Source organism: Calliopsis andreniformis, chromosome 10 (assembly GCF_051401765.1).
Source record: "Calliopsis andreniformis isolate RMS-2024a chromosome 10, iyCalAndr_principal, whole genome shotgun sequence".
In the NCBI taxonomy this organism is placed as follows: domain Eukaryota; kingdom Metazoa; phylum Arthropoda; class Insecta; order Hymenoptera; family Andrenidae; genus Calliopsis; species Calliopsis andreniformis.
The window spans coordinates 14,421,661-14,442,960 of NC_135071.1; the positions used below are offsets into that span (position 1 = coordinate 14,421,661).

The 21,300-nt window shown below is 29.7% G+C and overlaps 3 protein-coding genes across 9 annotated transcripts in view; 2 read left to right on the forward strand and 1 right to left on the reverse strand.

Annotated features, from left to right (window-relative positions):
- Positions 1-260: 260 nt before the first annotated feature.
- Positions 261-11,578, forward strand: Atg18a (Autophagy-related 18a). 5 transcript variants are annotated; one of them, XR_013002806.1, is made up of 12 exons: positions 261-340; positions 430-673; positions 1,280-1,362; positions 1,441-1,607; positions 2,030-2,224; positions 2,290-2,406; positions 2,493-2,647; positions 2,710-2,883; positions 2,961-3,068; positions 3,346-3,452; positions 6,642-6,794; positions 6,970-7,171. XR_013002806.1 is itself a non-coding variant. In XM_076387145.1 (12 exons), exons 1-12 carry the CDS (start codon positions 271-273, stop codon positions 9,245-9,247), a joined length of 1,593 nt encoding a protein of 530 aa, XP_076243260.1. In that variant the 5' UTR covers positions 261-270; the 3' UTR covers positions 9,248-11,578. The 5 variants fall into 5 exon arrangements, 4 of the variants coding, with proteins under 4 accessions (XP_076243260.1, XP_076243262.1, XP_076243261.1 ...); XM_076387145.1 differs by lacking the exon at positions 6,970-7,171 and adding an exon at positions 9,132-11,578 and having other exon boundaries at positions 6,738-6,794; XM_076387147.1 differs by lacking the exons at positions 6,642-6,794; positions 6,970-7,171 and adding an exon at positions 9,132-11,578.
- A 610-nt stretch (positions 11,579-12,188) lies between these two features.
- On the reverse strand, positions 12,189-18,389 carry Ter94 (transitional endoplasmic reticulum ATPase TER94). Its single transcript, XM_076387144.1, has 12 exons — positions 18,294-18,389; positions 16,222-16,581; positions 15,863-16,055; positions 15,396-15,764; positions 15,069-15,317; positions 14,840-15,004; positions 14,636-14,758; positions 14,340-14,552; positions 13,960-14,268; positions 13,688-13,849; positions 13,255-13,409; positions 12,189-13,070 (listed from the first exon to the last, which is right to left on the reverse strand). The coding sequence occupies exons 1-12, from the start codon at positions 18,308-18,310 to the stop codon at positions 12,980-12,982; spliced, it is 2,406 nt and encodes an 801-aa protein (XP_076243259.1). The 5' UTR covers positions 18,311-18,389; the 3' UTR covers positions 12,189-12,979.
- Positions 18,390-20,367: 1,978 nt separating this feature from the next.
- Positions 20,368-21,300, forward strand: part of LOC143184717 (leptin receptor gene-related protein) — a 2,015-nt gene continuing 1,082 nt past the window's right edge. The window contains exons 1-4 of one of the 3 annotated variants that reach the window (XM_076387151.1): positions 20,368-20,450; positions 20,530-20,599; positions 20,806-21,004; positions 21,141-21,300. The exon at positions 21,141-21,300 is cut by the window's right edge and continues 1,082 nt beyond it. In XM_076387151.1, the coding sequence (XP_076243266.1) occupies positions 20,559-20,599; positions 20,806-21,004; positions 21,141-21,245 (345 nt within the window). In that variant the 5' untranslated portion in view covers positions 20,368-20,450; positions 20,530-20,558 and the 3' untranslated portion in view covers positions 21,246-21,300. Of the gene's footprint in view, positions 20,451-20,524; positions 20,600-20,805; positions 21,005-21,140 lie in introns of all 3 variants that reach the window. The other 2 variants (XM_076387152.1, XM_076387150.1) reach the window with 2 other exon arrangements.

Here is a 21,300-nt window from a genome sequence, read left to right on the forward strand (position 1 = left end):
ACGTAACTTGTTTTTTTTTTGACAAGCGAAAGAGATAAAACTATACGTGTGCACGTAACTATCATATTGTATACACTAGTAATTGAGAACTATTGAAAGAACAATGAAGAAATGATTTTTAGAGAACGATATTAAAATCATATTATACTTGACGATAAATGGTGGATATTTGTAGAATTTTTCATACGTTGGTTATTATTAAGGAGCAAAATATTGTAAAAATTCAAATGTTGGACGTTTCAAATTTCACAGCGTTCCGTCAGTTCAACTATGATTGTCAGCTGTTCAATGTATGGAACGGTGGCAGTATCAAGTAGTGTACAGCTGCATATAGTCAGTTGTAAGAATCATTCGATGTAAAATTTGTCATCTGTTTCCAAATACCGTCTAAGTTTGCGCGTGCGTGTATTTGTATTTACGTATGCACAGGTAAGAAAGAAGAGGTGCAGAAAGATAATATAAATAAAGTCAGAAAGGGATATAAAAAGAAATATAAGGAAGGGTGGACAAAGTGTTCTCGCACGCAGCAACCGTTTATGCAAAATCTTGCGCGTAACGTGGATGTATTGACGCAAGGATTAAAATACAGCATATCAGGACTAATGAACCTCGCAAATCAAACTGCTGATCCTCAAAGTGGTGTTTTCTTTGTTAACTTCAATCAAGATTGCACGTAAGTAACAGAAATCGCGTTCTGAGCGAGTCGCTGGGATTGTGGACGTTCTTCTTTGTTGGCTAACCTCCTTTTCGTTTCATACAAAAAAATACTGCACTTTTTCCTGAACGAGATTATGTACATTCCTAAATATGGTTCGGGATACTTTCATTTTCCACTAACACACAGTATCTCGTTCCTTTAATGTGCTCGTTCACGTGTATTTTTGTATATCTTTCACGATATTTCTATCGTCTGTGTTATTTAATCGTTCCTTTAACAATTAACTGCGTATTAATAATGCAGCACGTCAAATTAACTGTGAAGCCTGTCAACAAATTTTTATGTGTAAACACACTGTTCCACTACACTTTTTATGTAGCAAGCATTTTCATATTATATTTTATAAATATTTTGGGGTAGTTGGAAATCAAATAATAACATTTTCTCATTATTTTTTTCTACATAAATTACACACAACTCGTCCAATTATATAAATGTATTAATATAATTAACAATTATAATTGTGTATATATGTTTAACATATAGATATATGAGTAATATATGTTTTTTTTTATAGTTTATATAATGTATAATAATATTCAACTGTAAAATTTTTTGCAGATCTTTGGCAGTGGGATCAAAAGCAGGGTACAAACTATTTTCTTTAAACTCTGTTGATCATCTTGAAAAAATATATGAAAATGGTAATGAACTATAAGTAAAGTATAAATAAATATTTTGTATATATATTTGTTTATTATACAAATTTATTTGAATTACAGATTCTGAGGACATATGCATCGTTGAAAGACTATTCAGTAGTAGCCTTGTGGCAGTGGTCAGTTTATCATCACCTCGTAAACTCAAAGTTTGCCACTTTAGGAAAGGAACTGAAATTTGTAATTACAGTTATTCTAATACTATCTTGGCTGTGAAGCTTAATAGAGCAGTAAGTTTTTTGCAGATTTTTTATATGTGGAATTACCCTCAAATTTTCCCTTAGCTGTAATCTAATTGCCTATATATTTGAAATAATCAGCAGTTGCAAAGTATAATATATAATAGCAGTTTATTTTATTAATAAGAAATTTGTATAAGACTCTTCCACAAACATTTTTCCAAACTATGCAAAGAAGCAGCTGTTAGCTCATTTACTAATATAGATTTATACAAATGTGATATTGAACATATTACATTTACTTGAAATTTGAATAGAAAAAAGGCTCTTAAATCCTTTTTACAGGGTTTACTTATAGAATAAGAAAATTTTATACTTTAAATATCATAACATAAAAATATTGTATTTTGTTATTCAGTTTTCAACATAGTTGATACAAGCAAAATGATATAAGAGTGTGTAACAATTTACAGAGACTAGTGGTATGTCTGGAAGAATCATTATATATTCATAATATAAGGGATATGAAAGTGCTACATACAATACGAGATACTCCGCCTAATTTAGCAGGCCTGTGTACATTATCAATAAATAGCGATAATTGTTATTTAGCTTATCCAGGCTCAAATACAATTGGAGAAGTCCAAATATTTGACGCTATTAATCTTGTGAGTATTTCACAAAATTTAGTTAAGTTTTGTACATTTCAATAAACGTTTCGTTTTCCATTTAGCAAGCAAAGACTATGATTCCTGCACACGATAGTCCATTGGCAGCACTTGCATTTAGTCCTAACGGTACCAAAGTAGCTACTGCTTCTGAGAAGGGTACTGTAATTAGAGTTTTCCATGTAAGTCCAGTCATTCATATGGTACTAATTGTTTGTTCAGTTCTTAAATTTAGATGCATTGCTGAAGGTTCTTTATATCTCTGAAGGTTCATGATGGTACAAAACTGTTTGAATTTCGACGTGGAGTTAAAAGATGTGTATCTATAAGCAGTCTTGCTTTTAGCATGGATTCTATGTTTCTCTGTTGTTCGAGTAATACAGAAACAGTACATATTTTCAAGTTGGAAGAACCGAAGGAAACGTACGTAATTTGTTTCTATTTACCTAATGTTGTTACGTTTCAATTTTATTTTACTCTTATAGTCTACGACAAACCACAGAAGAATCACAATCGTGGATGGGATATTTGACAAAGGCTGTCTCTGCGTCAGCTAATTATTTACCTTCACAAGTAACTGACGTATTTAACCAAGGACGTGCCTTTGCTAGTGTCCATTTACCATTTCAAGGACTGAAGAATGTTTGTGCCATCACAGTGTAAGCTTCTTTTACTTTTTAATTTTGGATATATGAATATGTGTATTAAATTTTCTAAAATATATACTACTGTACAGAGTACACAAAGTACTCAGGCTGTTGGTGGCTAGTGCAGACGGTTATTTATATGTTTATAACTTGGACACGACAGAAGGTGGAGATTGTACACTTTTGAAGCAACATAGGTTCGTATTTTTTTACAATTTATCAATTAAATAATGAATCCTTTGTCTGAATTTTATTCGAATCATTTCTCAATTTTTTGCTAGTTAAAATATCGTTTTTATTTTTTTTTTACAGAATTTTTTCTATGTATAAATCACTAAAAAAATCAATTCCATCAACTTTATGATATAAAATATCTTAAAATTCAGTTTAAAATATGCAAATAAATATTATATAACAAAATATTTAAAGTACAGATTTTGTATTAAAACACAAATTGATGACTGATTTGTACAGATTAGATGGCAAACGTGACGAAGTAGATTGTGCTACCGTATCTACAGGGGGATCTGGATCTGGAGAAAGTAATGCAACAACAACCACACGAATAGTACAAAATGCAGGTATGACAATGTCATAAATACTTCCATGTACGTTGTATTTGTATATTATATTTCATAATCGAGCGAGTTGATGATAAAGATATATTATATATCTAAAGATTATTGAACATATTAAGATGACATCATATATAAAAATTTTTTATTGGAATATAAATCTAAGATTTTTGTAATTTAGTATACGTATATATTTTTTGTGTTAAAATAGAATCCACTTAAAGAATTTTAGACATTCGAGTATTTGTACTTACTTTTTACTTATTTTTTATTCTGTTCCCTATGATAACGCACGCATATAAGGTAGAACAGAGACTGTACAAGTGCAATTATGCTATTTAATAACAGAAATTTATATTATTTAAGTAGTTACGTTTAACAGAATTATACATTTTTAAATATTTTTAAAAATGTTAAATAGTTGTTACTGTATTTTGTAATATTGTCTACTATATAAAATTTTGCTATTCAATCATAAGTATAAATTTAGTTTTCATTATATAGTAAAATAGGAATATACAGGCTGATCTAGGAAATTAAAAGAGGTCGTATCTTTTTCTTGAATCTAATTAGAAAAAAGTCATAAAGGAAAGAGTTGAATGGCTTAAGACAGGCACGCTCAACAGACGCGCCAGACAATGCTCGCGAGCGCACTTCCAAGCTTTAAGTCCCCACTTCTCAATAAATGGGGACCCCCTACTAGTCTACCCGTGGTGGGGCACTCTATGAATGTTAGAAGCTGTTGGCTCATTATGTACGTAAACACCCTAATTTCCGCTATTATACCTGCTGCCCACTTCACTGTCGAAGTCACAGAGAGAACACTCCAAGATCATGTCCCAGATTTTAGTGAAATTTTGAACAATAAAATCCTGTTGGGTTTTAACCACTTAGGCTCTCAAAAAAGAGACAGTTGAGCATGCCTGGTCTAACAAGGGAAGGATTCCAAGTGTCCCACTCTGAGTTTAATGAGCTTTGGCAGAATGAAAACGCATGCTTGAAACGTAGATGCTAATAGTGGTTTTAGAGGCCTATAACCAATAGCTAAACAGTTCTCTGTTATACAGAAAGCTCTATCAAGAAATTCTTCTCCTTTTCATAGTACTCTATATTTTCTTGATATCCTCCTTGCATACCCTCCTTCTTCCCACAGCACTCCCAAATATTATTAACTATTAGTTATTGGCTTTCAAAACCATATACCATTAGCATCTGTGTTTGGAGCCTTATCACACTTCTAAAACTTATTAAATTTTTAGTGTACCACTGGGAATCCTTTCCTTGTAAGAAATCTATTTTCCTATAGATTGATAAAAAATTAAGTAATGAAAGTTATGAAAAATTTAATCAGCTAATACATTGTTAATAGACACTTATATCAGATAAAACTGTGCACATATTTACAGAGTATGATATAGAGAAGAATCGAAGGTGTACATAATATATATATTCTTACTACAATAATGTTTCACAATTCGTGTAGCTTTTCTGAACAACCTGCAAGCGTTCTTCGAGAACAGCTGCATTTCAACTTCAGGAATGGGCTCTTCTAGTCATCTGTTAAACTCTTGGATCACATATATCCTTCGATGGAGACAGTAAATGAGATAGAGCTCATAGAGCATGAAATAGAGCTTTAGCGAGGATCGAACGGTGCCCATTGCTTCAAACAAGTCTCAAATGATGTATGTGTGTCAACTACTAATATGATAATGATAAAAAAATTTTTACATTATATTGATAGATGACACACTAAGACGTCATTCGACATTTGATTCGAGCGACAGGTGACAAGACATAGAGCTGTGTCTTCACTGAAGCAACAACGAGGAACTTCCAAGTTTCCCTACAGATTTTTCCACGTCGTCAGCAACAAGAGGCGACAAGATGCTTCTCGCTGTTACTTCAGTGAAGACATAGTTCCACATTCAACAAATCTGTCCTCGAGCGATCCTAAAGTTGGTAGGGACGTTGAGCAAACATATTCTGAATAAGAAATAGCAAATGAATTGTAAAGCATTACTATATAAAACTAAAGAGAAAACAATTCTTTATGGGTGATATTACCAAATATGCAGATTTGATTTTGCAGATTAAAAGCTTAACAAGTTACACAAAAGTTTTGCTCATAAAAGAGTTACACAAGGATTGACTGCTTAATTTCCTCTGAGATATTTCACATTCTTTCTTATTGTGTTATCTAAAGAGTATATTTGAGCTGCTCATTGGCAAATTGATGAACTCCACAAAAGTATTTATATTTATTTTGAAGTAACAATCAAGTGTTTTAATCCTACAGTTTTAAAAAATTCAGGAAGTGGAGTTAATCACTTTGGTCTATGATCGGCTTGTTTGTACCCTTTTTCAGTACAAAATGTAAAATATTTTGCTACAGTGTCCGGTCAAAACGGCCGTGCAATCTCTCGCCTATGAGCAACTCCAGCTTTCTTTGCAGCTTCTGTTGGCCGTTGTTCCGAACGGTCAATTCGATTTTCGTCTTGAACATTTGTTCCTCAAAATGTTAATTCCGACAACATATCTAAATCGATACACAGTTTGTTTTAAAAAGCTATAGAACAGGCATGCCCAACTGTCTTTTCGCCATGCACAGGTGCATAAGTAAATACGTCCAAAACTAAATGATTTCGACAGTGCAGTGGAAAGCAGCCGAAACAGTGGGAATTGGAGCGTGTGCATGCGTAATATACAATAACTTTTGTATCTGGATACAATATTCCATTACAAGATTATTTACCTATAAGCGAGGACTTGAGCATCTGTTGAGCATGCCTGCTATAGAACACAATTACATACTTTTAATAATCATAAAAACTAAAAGTCAATGGAAATTGGAAAGTAATAATAAGCGAAAATATGAATTTTGAGATTCGAGTCATGTGAACTATTTTAAATATTCAATTGACAAATTAAAATGAAGGGATACAAATGAATCCTATATCTTGTGCGCTCATAACGTTCAGTATTTTCCCTCATCGAAGCCTCACAAGTTTTGTATATAACACTTTATTATGCAACGTATAAACGAGATGTTATTCAAGGTGATCAGATCAAATCAAACGAATATAAATTACATAGGAAATGATATAAATGATAGGGATGATCAAACACGTATCGTATTTATTAGGAACTTTGCTTTTTATTATATAATTTATATTTTATTCCGTCTATTTTTAGCCCCTGAAAATAAGATAGGCCATTTTTTCGGGGGCTAACGGGAGTTCTCAGCGACTGATCTTGATATAATTTTTTTCTTTTTGTCATCCACTGAAGCCTGCATAAATAGCTACGCGGGTGTGTTGCGCGGCCGTTCACCAGACTCCATGTCAGGTACTGGTATATCCACTATTCTGCCCCTTGTTCTCCTCTTGCTCTCATTCCCTATACATATTCCATTTATGAACTTCTTCATCCAAGTATTTTGTATTTATCACATTACGAACGTTTGCTTTCACATGCACAGTAAGGAAACATGGGAATAATATTGAGTAACAATCATTTTTAGGTGTTGTGGCCATTCGTCATTCATGTTCTGTATATTACTGATGCTCTTGTCATGCTTTAAGAAGAGTAGATTAAGAAAGGTTTAAAAACGTATCGTATGCATATGTATGTACATATGATTATTAATTTCAGCTGATATCTGCATATTAAACATTTTTAAATGTACAAGATATTTGACAAATTATATTGCATAATTCACAGAAGAGTAAGTAGAATTGATATTGAAAATAAGTCTGCATATTCAATCTGCATAATCAATTGAAAAAATAAGTAAGTGTTAACTGTTAACATATATGTATTGTGTATAGATATAATATATACAATGCATATAAAATGAACTGTATAAGATGACTACTTATATTATTCTTTTGTTGCTAATGTACCAAATTTTTGAAGTCTTCAATTCAACTTTATACAAACTTAATTTTGTTTTTATATTACACTTGGCAATTAATAAAACAAATTTAATAACGTTAATAAATAAATCTATTTTCGTTCCAAAATTTAAAGAAGTGAATGAGCTGTTTATTTTAAAAGATATATAAATTCAATATTGCAAAACTTCTTTCGTAACATAGTTGGTATGATTACAAACTAAGGTTATGTTTTTGTTTATAAAAAAAAATCACAAAGATACAAAATAAACAGAGGTTAATGGTTTTATGTGAGGTCAGATTTTGATATAATTTTCAGAAAAATATTAGAAATCTATTAATGGCGTTCTCGAAACAATATGATGTATAGTGAAGTAACCCTGAAGATACAGATGATTAATCTTATTTTTTATACAAAGAGCTGAAAGGAAACCTCTAGTATTTTATACTTTTTTTGTACCCATCACCTACAATTTGAGTCTGGTCACGATCAAAAAGCGTTCGTTTGAATCGCGACCTCGTCCTATTAGTTTAATTCAGCCCTGTTCAAACTCTGCTCCAGGCCATAAGAGCAGTCTGGGCAATTTGGTATATTTTGCACATTTTAAAATATGCAATACAGATAATAAAAAGTTCCTTGTTGCTTAAGCGAGGACACAGATTTAGGCTCAGACTTAAGGCTTCCAATTAGTCATTCCCACCACCATGTGTTGGTTCAACTGTGAGACTTTTGTTCTTGAGAAGAAGACTCATCTAGCTTTGTTGCTCAGAAAATGAGAGTGGCTTTTTGCTGGTCAAAGGAGCAAACTCCTGGATAGGGCTAATCTAACTGAATTGTTCCAGCCTAGAGAAAAGGAGAAGTAGGGAAAGTTTCCTTTTCCTATACCTGTAACTTGCATATCTCCTTAAGAATGGGTACTTAAAATATGTATCTTGTACATTAAGTTTCACTGATTTCATATTAGGATCTCGATTGTGCTATTTCTTTAACAAATAATACATAGGAAAAATATGAAAAGTTAAAAATGAGATTCATTTATTTTTACCAGTCAAGTAGATTTCACATCCTGTATGAAATGTAGTACTAACAGATGATGTAAATAGGCAGAGACAATTGTTAAAGATTTTATAGTGTTATAATTATTAATTTATACATAATATATTCAATGATAATATCAATGAAATATAGTTTTAAATACAGAATTGTGAATAGAAATATTAGAATATTTAACTACTTTTTTGTATGGATGTATTTTTAAACCAGGACTTAGTTTAAACTTTTAAATCAGTCTTTCTTAATTTCATATCAGTATACTTTTAACAGTGGAAAAAATAGATAATTCTTTCATTCCTTACATAAATTTTATAATCAATAAGATACTAGAGTTTCTCGTGAATCCTTGAATTTTATAAACATTATATATTCTCTTTCATTCTGCTTATTTACATCTTATTGCTTACGATACTAAGTATTACAAACAGTAATTGATTATGCATTTATCATTAAATTTGAAAGAGCACATTCATTTAAATTATTAACAATCATCAATGAATTTCTCATTGTATTGCAAAAAGAAAACAATGATAATCGAGATATTTTTCTCTTATGTGTATAATTAAATATTCTAAGTGAATAATTTTCATAAAAATAGAATGACTGAACTGTACATAAATATGAAAAATATATCGATTATCACTGGATTTGAATGTCATACATCTTTATCGTTATCCGCTTAAAGCAATATGTATTTTCGATACATGCAATTAACATGTGCAACTCAATTTGTAGAATCAGAGAAGTATCACGAGATGGTAGCAGCGACCGAGAGTCCGCCAAGATTTTCGGGTCCATTCCGTTTAAAAGATGATGCTGAATTTCCACCTGTTACGCAAAGGATGGATTGAATTTACTATTTTAAGCATATCAAAAATTCAAGGTGAAAATAAATTACTTACGATAATGATTCAAATTAAGAAAGCACTTGTACAGTTGTGATCATAGTTAAGGACTGTAGCTTGCGTAAAAAAAATTGTTTCCTAACAATACGATACAAAAAACAAAGTGAAATAAGGTACGTAATCATCTTCAAAACTATGATATATTTGCATAAAAATTGTATGGTACTGGAAATTGATATCTCAAAAGAATTATTACAATACTTGGATATATAATAGTTTTATTTTTTCGAATATTTTAGGTAACACCTCTTCATTATCCTATGCCATAATTTTATCAAAGATTACGTGATTTACTTTCTAAGCTACAGTTATACAACATAAATTCAGTACGAATCATTTTCAAGAAAACAAAAAATTAGAAAATTTAAATCGAATCATACTTGAAAATATTTAATAAAAAAAAAATATTTAGCGAATATATAGGCATCTTTTTTTAGTGTGCATAGATATATAGTTACAAAATAAGTTCTTAAACAGAAATTGTTTAATTATTTAACATTTCTTTTTACTAGATTGCTTTATTTTATATTTTCATTATCTACTTACAGTTAATAATGCATCTCTCTTTCTTAGTAGATAACATAAAAAAAGTGAAAAAATGATTTATTTCTGTTATCATTAAACTAAGTATTGTTAAAATAAGTGTCACAGAACTTTTTTTAACTACTAATAAAAACTGACTATTACGACGATGTATAATACGTTTTATCTATGTACAAGATAATTCTTGTAATGTGATTGAAAAACACAAAAAAAATGTTGAATAACACGAATAACATAAAGAATTATAAACTTAAAAGAGAAATATAGCAAGGACGATTAGTTTCATGGTAGAAGTTTCAAAAGAAATTTCAAAATCGATTAATCTTATTAAAGTTAATAAGTTGGATAGTGGAGGCATAACTAAATAAATATAATTACACATAGTAAGATTGTGTTCAAACAGTTCAAAATGCATTTATCGAAACAGAGTCATTGATTCTTGAATCATCTGACAATTGAACATGTAAAAAAAGGTCTGGTACCATCAAAATTCTTATGCTCGTATAAAAAAGAGATAAACTCTGCTAACAAAGTAAACTGTCTGTCAAACGAACTCGATGTTTTGATATAAAAGATGTTAAGATATATTAATTTAAGCTTTATTGAAGAATTTAGTATATTTATAACTAGCCCATGAATTTAGATTAATAATTAACTGATTAAGATAATGTCTCATAATTTTACTGAAATCTATGGCACCAGATTTGCGTTTTGTCCGCGTAGGTCGACTGCTCACGGTTCATATAACGCACAATATCTTATGAGAGGTGTCATATCAATCATAAGACGCAGGATTTAATAATTCTATAGTGTAAAACGTTTTTTTTATATGAAGGCAATCAGATTTCGGTTTTTTATACCGAAATTTGAGTCATTTCTGAACTGCAGATCTTTCATATAGATTTATGAAAAATTTAAGTGTGTGAATTTTTATTTAGGACAATAATTGAAGTGAAACGAATTTCTGTTTCGTTTTTATTATTCTAATAGAATATATGAGAATTCGAATTTTTAAATCTTCCGTGTGGGAAGATTTATTTATTTTAGTATAGTCAGTTTTTTTTTTAATTATTAGACTAGTTGAATTATATTGAGTGGATTATTAAGCATTTTTATGCTTCTTAGGCTACCTTAAACAGAGGCCTACTAAGTGACAAAATAGAACATTTCTACTTGAAATAAATCAGCGTGATCAGAAGCTTATACGTGAACATGTGTAACTTAAGCGATTTCTCTACTTGTTTAATCGTGGGTGGTCAGTCCGCGCAAACAAAACGTATATGTAAAAAGGAAAAATAACAGTTATACAATGTTCTTTTCCAACACTTCATCTGCATTGAATATTTTTGATATAAACATGTATGAATTCTGAAATTTCACAAGTGTGATAATCACATTATGAGAATCGATCTGTGTAAGATTTTAATAAAATAAAATGAGAAATGTTCACAAAAATGTATGAAGTAAAATGAATGTTATGTTATTTCATATTATTTTTGTTTCTATTAAATTTAGAATTATTTTGTTTAAATGTAAATTATATAATGTAGGTATTTTAGAAAAGGAATACTTAAACGCTGTAAAAAATTGCGCCTTCAAGTGAGTTATTATATCTTATTGTCTGACGTAATATGTATAATGAAGTTTATTTCGAAATCTCGGATAATGTATATAAAATATTCCATTAATTTGTCAATTTACTTGCTTTCTATTTTAATAAACGACAGATGGTTTCTTGCAGATAAATGTTATTATTCATGATCCTCTTATAGATATGCAAAGGGCCAGAATGAAATTTAACTCTCGTATATTTGCCCAATTATTTCTGGATTGTCCCAGGGAGAATGTAAAGAATATACGTAACAATATTTTAAAGAATAGTAGAATCAAGAGTGCATAACTAAAAATTTCACTATTTATATTGTTAACTACTCTATGGAACAAAAGTTTTGTTTCCTCTCGTACCTCTCATGTTTTTCCCACTACGTCGATTGTCTACCTAAAATATTTAGCTGTTCTTGGCAAGTTTTTAAGTAATTTATAAATAAATCCATAATAGTTTTATTTGTTAATACTATGATAATTATAACTACATCTCACTGACTATGGTTCAATAATGAATTATGTAGCTTTAAGTAGAAACCATTACTATATTAGGTCAGTAAATTACATAATTGCGTAGTACGTTGATATAATATTATTTAATTTAGTACTTTTTGTAAGTTTAATTTTTATAAAATTATAAACAATAAAATAAAAATTAATTTTAGTTATTTATTCTAAAGTGAATAGCTTGAAAAACCTCTTTGGTAATCTGTAAGTGAATTTAAAGTTATAAACAAACTGCAAGTACACCAATATATATTACCAATTTCAACAATTTCATTGACAGAACGAAACTTTCACATTATTATTATAATCTTAGAACGCGAATTTATACAGTGGCAACATAGCAAAAGGGTCCTAGAGCTGAAGTAATTTACAACACGCTATTATAAGAAATAAAAGTAGATTTGTGACAAATAATTCGAATATGAAACTTAACAGACGATGTTATTAATGGAAATGTATATTTCCGTGTGGTTTACATACAAGATAAAATATTTTATTAGGGCAGTTTACATCTCATGTACATGACGAATAATGATCAGTGAACTATAATTGTACACTAAAATGATTATTTTTCTCGTCTGAATCTTCGTATTCGCGTATCTCATTATATTCAATACGCATCTGTAATGTGAACTCCAAATGTACTTAAATACTTTTTTTTCATATAAATTTAAATAATTATAATCACATAAATTCCACCATTTTAGACATTTATTTAAATTTTAATGCAATATATTATTAAACATACAAACGGTGCATAAGAAATGGATTTTTTTACTTCAATTTTTATATTTTGACTCTCGTAATAAAACCTGCCCTCCAATTATGTATGTTAGATTGTACAATCTTACACAGACAGAATGTTCATTTCTGCAACAAATTCATGCATTTCCGCATCATTAAATTTCTTAAAATTACTTTTTGTAAAATTTGTGTTTACAAACACAATGTGTTTTCTATGAAGCAGACACAGGCCCTTTTGTCGTATGCTCACTGTAATGGGATACAAAGAAGAAAGAAGATTTAACTGTAAAGATCATCGTCACCATCATCTTGGAAGGTCTGATCTCCTTGTGCTGTATCTTGAGTGCCACTTGCTCCGCTTTGTGGAAATCTGCAAGAATTGTCAAACTTGTTAAACTAAAACTGTATACAAATATATATATATATTTTTCAATTTTGAAAAAATTTATTTAGGTAATTAATTTTTTATTTAAATATTTTTTTATGTTGTTAAACGCTATGCGTGTAAAAAAAGCTATAAAATATTTAAGAATACAATATATAATTTGTTTTACCTGAAATTAGTTCCAAATCCACGAGATTGTTGTAGCGTCTGTGCGAACATTTCGTATTTTCGGATATCATTATCAGATACCGAACGTCGCGCAGATCTCATTGCTTCCTCAAAGTGAGCTCTGGTTATTTCCGGTACTGGATCATCTTCGTCCATCTAATATAATATTAATAATTAAAATACGTAATTAACTTAAGCTTAACTTATGAAACAAGTTATTGTCTGTAAATCTAATAATCTACAGAAACTAATAAAGAATGAAATGTATATTATATAAAAATCAATCTTTATAACAGGATTATTGTAACCATATGATTTTACAACTTTATTTTCAGAAATAAAATTTGAAAATGTGAAATCGTTTTGCAAGTTTAACTTTTCTTGTACTTTTAACTATAAAAAATTAACTGTGTAACATTGTATAAAATACTTACATCCATAGATGCAGATGGATTATTAGTACGTTCCTTTTCTCTTCGAATTTCTGCTTCAATGCACTGCCTTATGGCAAGTTTACATGCACGTTGACAAATTTCTGTTATATCAGCACCAGAAAAACCGTGTGTCACTTTAGCTATAAAGCCCAAATCTACATCCTACAATATTAACAAAATATTCATTAATGATATGTAACCGCAGATGACTACTTCTTTATTTAGTAAATTTCTGTACTGGAATTTAATACGATATATTTTATTTTTGTTACCTTAGCTACAGGCGATTTTCGAAGATTGGCCCTAAAGATTGCTTCCCGCGACTTTTCATCTGGCAGTGGTATATAAATCAGTTGATCTAATCTACCAGGTCGTAAAATAGCAGGATCAATAATATCAGGACGATTAGTGGCTCCTATAATAAAAACGTTCTTTTTTGCTCCCATTCCATCCATTTCAGTTAGAATCTGATTTATCACACGATCTGCTGCTCCTCCAGCATCTCCTACTGTGCCTCCTCGAGACTTTGCAATGGAATCAAGTTCATCAAAAAAGAGTACACAAGGAGCTGCTGACCTTGCCTAAGCATAATACATAAAAATTGAATATATTTTTTTTATATATAATGTAGAAAAGTATTCAAGTTCCATACCTTGTCGAAAACGTCTCTAACGTTAGCTTCAGATTCACCAAACCACATTGTTAACAATTCTGGACCTTTTACTGAAATGAAGTTTGCTTGACATTCATTGGCTATTGCTTTAGCCAATAATGTTTTACCACAACCAGGAGGCCCATAGAATAGCACACCTCGTGATGGTTGCATACCAAATTTCAAAAACTTGTCGGGATGTTCAACCGGGTACTGTGTAATAAAGGAAAAATTATTACAATTTTGTTAGTTTCATTTTGTGGGAATTGTGTTCAATGTTCAGTTAATCTTTTTACCTGTACTAATTCTTGCAATTCCATTTTAACATTTTGCAAACCTCCAATATCGTCCCATGTTACAGTAGGAACCTCCACAATAGTTTCCCGAAGAGCACTTGGACTGCTTTTGCTCATAGCGTACTAAATTACAAGTAATTATCAGATGTTATTATTCATGAATGATATATTTGAGTTTCAGTAAACCTGTAGCAAAATATTTACCTTGAAGTTATCCATAGTAACGGCAAGAGAAGACAAGACTTCGGCATCTATATGATCATCTTCTAAATCAATGAGATCCATTTTCTCACGAATTTGTTGTAACGCCGCTTCAGAACACAATGAAGCTAAATCAGCTCCAACGTGACCATGTGTTTCTGATGCAATCTAAAAGATGATGTTAATTGAATTTAACGATTTAATAATTTTAGAGATAATATTTTGTACAAACCTCTTCTAAATTGACATCATCTGCAAGCTTCATATTTTTAGTATGAATTCTTAGAATTTCTAAACGACCAGTAGCATCCGGAATTCCAATATCGATTTCCTTATCAAAACGACCAAAACGACGTAATGCTCCGTCGATGCTATTAGGTCGATTCGTAGCAGCCATTACAATAACATGAGAACTTTGTTTCATGCCATCCATCAGTGTAAGTAATTGAGACACTATACGTCTTTCTACTTCTCCATGTGTCTAAATGATAGAACAAGATTAATATGACTGTACTTATGTAGCTTCAAAGATAACAAAACAAAGTACACTGTGTCAAACCTTTTCTCTTTTCGGAGCAATAGCATCGAGCTCGTCGATAAAAATTATGGCTGGGGAATTTTTCTCAGCTTCTTCAAATGCTTTTCTTAAATTACTCTCTGATTCTCCCGCAAGTTTACTCATTATTTCAGGACCGTTAATGAGGAAGAAGAAAGCTCCTGTTTCATTTGCTACAGCACGAGCAATGAGTGTCTTTCCTGTACCAGGAGGACCATACAAGAGAATACCACGTGGTGGTTTAACTCCAATAGCTTTAAATAGAGATGGATGCCGCAAAGGTAATTCTACCATTTCCTTAATCTGAGCTAACTGTTTGCGAACTCCACCAATATCATCATATCCTACTGCATTTAATGCTTCTTCCTCCTCCTATAATTTGCATTTTATGGTGTTATGTTGTAAGAATAAATTATTATATAAGTGTGATAAACCAAATTTGTAAATGATTGAAAGTGGTTTTAACTCACCTCTCTCTTAATAGGATCACCTTCACAGTGAATAACTGTATCAGGAGCTACGATACAAAATGGTCCAGGATCTGTTTCTACTACTTTAAATTCAACAGCACGCATACCACCACGTACAATGAAGTTGTCATCTTTATGTATAGGACGATATGCTTCCAAAAAGTATGGTTTCAAATATACTTCAAATAAATTTCTACACAAAAAATAAATGATCTTATGTATATAGCATGACCAACTAAATTTTACATCTACATATTTTAAAAATGCATAATAATGAGTGTATTTCTACTGCTAAGTTTGCAAATATTGTATAATACAAATATATAGCAGAATTTTTTTATTAAAAGCTCTTAACTTACCCTGTAAGACCAGTGATTGTATCATCCATTGGTAATACATGAATACGTTTTCCATATTTAACATCTGAACAAGCTTGCACAGAGACCACATCAGATAAACGCACACGTAAATTATTTCTTATAACACGATTCATGCGAATTTTTTCATCAGGACAGGTATCATCAGAAAGAACAATGCACACTGTTTCTTTACGTCTTTTTCCTTTTAATAATACTGTGTCTCCTCTGAAAAGCTGTAGTTCATCCATCTTTGCTTGAGAAAGAGCCACAACAGAATTATCATCTGCAGTAGCTTCATCAACCAATAATCTGTTTGGCTTATCCTTCTTTCGGAGGATTGCTGTTGCTAAATCTTCACTTCTGAAACAAAAATTATTTCATTATTTTCAATCACATAAATTATACATCAAATTAAGAATTATATGTGATTATTATATTTTTTCAGGAATTCCTAGCTTTTGTATCTATTATATTATTAACTACTGTTTTAATCATAAATAGTGTCAAATGATCATCTAATTAAATGAATATTATACAATCAAAATATTATTTGGTGCAACCATTTGTATATAAAAATACAATACTGTGTTTTTAGTAATTCATTTCCTTTAATAACTGAAATAATTTACTCAATTGTACTTTTTTTATTAAAAGTTATCTTTCCTATTGTCTCTTAAAATAAAGTTTTGATTATCAATAAGTATATAAAAACTGTTAACTGTGTCGATCCTGGATCCAAAATTTATAAATATGAATAAAAAGATTTTATGTGTGCTGAATTATAATTACTGAGTACATCAAAAAATGACATATAATTAAGAAGAGGTAATGCAAGCAAAACATATATACAATTTTCAAGCAAATTATAATTTAATTCTCAAATAAATAACATTTAATAAGGTTTACTTTTCAATAAGAATTTTTTCTCAAAATATTTTGATTATTTACTACTGTTCATTTTGAACAAAATTTTAAAAATATTAAGTGTCTAAAAAGATTTTGAAGCCTTTAAGCATTGTTAGGTTCAAGTAAACAATGAATTGCCAAAAATTGACAAAAAATGGCGATTACTTGGAGGTTTATGGATTCAACACGTATAGTTCTATAACATTTACTAAAATTATTAAACTTGATAAAGTTAATTTCCAAGAATTTGTTACTTCAAAGTATTTCAAATGATTCCAATTTTTTTATTATGATTTAAGATTTTCTGATGAATACATGTTTCTTAGTCATTTCCATATTCTGAATGCTGAAGAAGCTGAAATGAGAAGCTAAAAAGTAACTACAAAGGCATTTCTTACACTCAAAATTTCATTCTCATGTAAGTAACTGATATACGATGATATTGCTATAGTTTAAAAGCAAACAGTAATAAACTTAATATTTTTACGTAGAATAAGATATTTATTAAATTGTTTATATCTTGCAAGAAGTACTTAAATGCTCTGTACATATATAAATATTCACAATTCTAACAAACACATATGCATGTAGATATTCAAATCATTTTCAGTTTACAACTCGAACTAAAAAAAATTGTTTGAAATTCAACCGAAATTAAATCGAATTTCACCATATGACCTTACTTGATTAGTGCAATGAAACATGTACAGACATTGAACTTTTCTGAAAAAATAATTTTTATTTATGTACATCATAGAATTCTAATCTCATGCAGAATTTCTTATAAGGCTGGTAATTATTTTAGCATAAAAAAATTCAGCATTATCATACAACTAAAATTCCTTTGTTACATTCAAGCGAAGTATACGGCCATAATCAGTTAGTGCATAAAAAGTACGATGTATGTCAATATAAAGTTTCGTCTCATTAAACGCTAATCTGTAAACATTCATTATTTTCTGGGTCACATAATTCAATGAACGTTTTGTTTATATTTCACAAGGATTTGCAAAAAGATATGCTGCGTCGGCTGCACGATGACATAGTAAAATTGAAATCCAATATGAATGTACATCGTTTACGTGCCCCGCGTTTTCATATTACAGAAATAAAATGAAAGTTATTCGAAGTGGAACGAAATCGAAGGATTTCCTAGATTTACTTACCCTTTTGGATCACTCATTGTTAACGCAATTGATATTAACGCTGATGAAAATGTACACGCAACGATCACACTCCACCAAACTCCACTATCGCACCACGTACCACATACAACTTACTGTTCAACCAATGAACATCCTTCATTTAAACTTTGATGAGTTGTATAGGACTCCTCACTGCTGAATCAACATGTAAAGGAGCATTTACAACGAACGCGACTATTTTCTAGTTCACTGTAGAGTTACCAAAAATTCTATTTCTTGTATTATAAATCAGTTTGATTAAACTTTCGAAACTAATCACTCGTTTTATTTAATGTAAAACATATTTGTAGCAGAATATTTGATCTTTTTACTTTTGTTTTCTGCTACAGCGTTAAGGAATACAGATCTCCATCTTGTAATCTCTTATTCTGTGACGTAATTCACAGCATCAGGTGCATTCCCTATCTATTACGCGAAATTCTATGGCAAAAACTTCTAAACGTGTAGAAGCGAATAAGTGAATAAAGAACAGATAAATGTATTGAAAAGTAAAAAAGAAGGGAAACAATATAAACAGATTTAAGCTAGCAAAATAAAACACGAAATTTGTAAAATATATTTAGATAAGATTGCTTATGTAGCACATGTAATTGATGTACCTGTAAAATGCATAAATTTTAGATAATCCTACGTCCGCGCTGATCACGCAAAATATTTATGTAAATGTTGAGAAAAAATGTGAAGTATAGATTAAAAGTAAACTATATTTTTTTCACTAGTTTGTTATTGTTTTATTGTGTAAAAATTGTATCAGGAAATTATACATGTACATAGAAATCATATCCAAATTACAGCGGAATAATGAATGTAGTTGTTTGATATTTAGGGAACCCTTGTTTATTATTGCGATAGAAAAAACAAATGCGTCCTGAAAAAGGCATTCTATAGTAGTATTTATTTGTAAGTTTATGAACATCCCTATGATACAGTCACAAAGGATTTTAATGATTAAACTTTTGTACAGGATGACTTTATTATAGATGTCCGAAATTACATTCTGAAATAGCAATATTTATTGATTACATTTATTACACTGTCATAAAACTGATTCTTATCGACATCCTTATATTTTAGCATAAAAGTACCATACTCTTTCGTTCTTTAAAGAAGAATTAATACCTATATTAGTTAAAATTTATTTATTACAGATAGTTTACAGATTTGTACTATAGTATTAATATGTTCATATTTTTTTTACTTCATTTTACCAATCCTTAAAATTACACGTTAAATCTTATGTAATACACATTTATTATCTAAAACAAATCTGTAAATGTCATATATAATTTTAATAATTAATCATTGTTTAGAAAAAATATATATATTTTTCAGTTTTTAAACGCATACATGTTCTGTCTAGCGTTTAGATAATTTGCAAATTTCTTAATTTTAAAAGTCTATGCACACATATTAAGCTTTGTATGCACAGTTTACGTCACATTCTCAGTGTGTATTCGATAAACACTTGTCAAATCGGTTCATGATGGCTGGAATTAAAGGTTATTAAGCACGCCATTAATTAATAAAATATATATTATTGAAAAAGTTAAGGAGAATGGAATTCTTGAGAGACGAACACGAAAAATATGCACATTAAAAATCATACTTCAGAAGATAACCTTACAATTTTCGTATTGTCATTATGAAATTTTTACATTAGACATCATATTTGCGTAACTTGTCTTAAATATATTATATGCTACTTTATTTTTATATAATAAATTTATTATCACTCTGTAAATAAATTAGATTATTATAATTATTTGTTACTCCTGTTATTGTAGAAAAATTTAGTCAAATGTAATAGACAGAGTATTTATTTTTTCTATTAAACTTTTCTTAATGAAGTTTTTATGAAACTTATTTAATGATGATACAGATTCCTGAATAATTTAATTGTATAAAAAGTATTCTATCATTCTTAAAACAGATTATTTAAAATAATATTCTATGCATGTATATACTTATAATTATTCACATTTTGCTTAAGAACATTTCAGATAAAAGAAATTAGTCAAATTCATTTAATCTAGAACTAAAATACTAACATTTTTGGCATTAATTATTTATAGTTTTATTTCTGTTTCATACATTTTACGGACTTCACCAATAAACAGCGTAAGTATTTTGATAAATATATAATTAATATAAACCTTTAACATATATGAATTATGGCAAAATACATTTTCTAGATTAGTAATATTGGCATTTGCGGGTTCAATTGGTATGACGTTTGTTATTCTCGGTTGTGCATTACCAATATATAAGTAAGTATCTTTTAATTCAATAGGTATTAAGGAAAGTTTCTTGGGTTTTCTTTTAAATCTCATTTGTGAAAGTCATTTCCTAAGAAACTTTCCTTAATACCTAATAATTATCCTTTGTTAAATTCATTTGTATATCTAATATATCATTTAATATAAAATCAATTGTACAAAAATATACATTAATATCTACAATATATTGTGTTTAGAGTGTGGTGGCCATTTTTCGTTGTATTATTCTATGTATTGGCACCAATTCCAACTATACTTGCTCGTCGCTACACATACGATACTACAAGTGCTCCTAATCCACGGTTGGAATTAGCTATATTCATAACTATGGGATTTGTTGTATCATCGTTTGCTCTTCCTATAGTATTAGCACGATCTCCAGCTGATAGTCCAGTGGTACATTTGAATTATATGCATTTCTTATTCAGATAATCATAACATATTTTATTCTTTTATAAGAAATTTATATGGTATTGTTTAATAGTATTAGTATAGAAGTTAGACATTTATTTCTTAAAATTTGTATTTTCAGATACAACCGGGTGCTTGTTACTTAACATTAGCAGGTAATGTTGTTATGTATTTAACTCTAGCTGGAGTTTTTGTAACTTTCGATCAGGAATACAATGCATGGTGAAATGGTAAACTGGAATGTACTTATTGATTCTAAATGGTAATATTTTCTGTTATGC

What these genes read in the sequence shown, in the direction of transcription:
- Atg18a (XM_076387145.1), top strand. Translation starts at nt 271, where the DNA reads ATGATTGTCAGCTGTTCAATGTATGGAACGGTGGCAGTATCAAGTAGT. An exon ending in TATTTGACGCTATTAATCTT is followed by an intron (nt 2,225 to 2,289) that starts GTGAGTATTTCA and finishes TTTTCCATTTAG; the next exon opens with CAAGCAAAGACTATGATTCC. An exon ending in TTCACCAGACTCCATGTCAG is followed by an intron (nt 6,795 to 9,131) that starts GTACTGGTATAT and finishes CTCAATTTGTAG; the next exon opens with AATCAGAGAAGTATCACGAG.
- Ter94 (XM_076387144.1), bottom strand. An exon ending in GTGATCCTATTAAGAGAGAG is followed by an intron (nt 15,765 to 15,862) that starts GTGAGTTAAAAC and finishes TGCAAATTATAG; the next exon opens with GAGGAGGAAGAAGCATTAAA. An exon ending in TTACTATGGATAACTTCAAG is followed by an intron (nt 14,759 to 14,839) that starts GTAAATATTTTG and finishes CTTGTAATTTAG; the next exon opens with TACGCTATGAGCAAAAGCAG.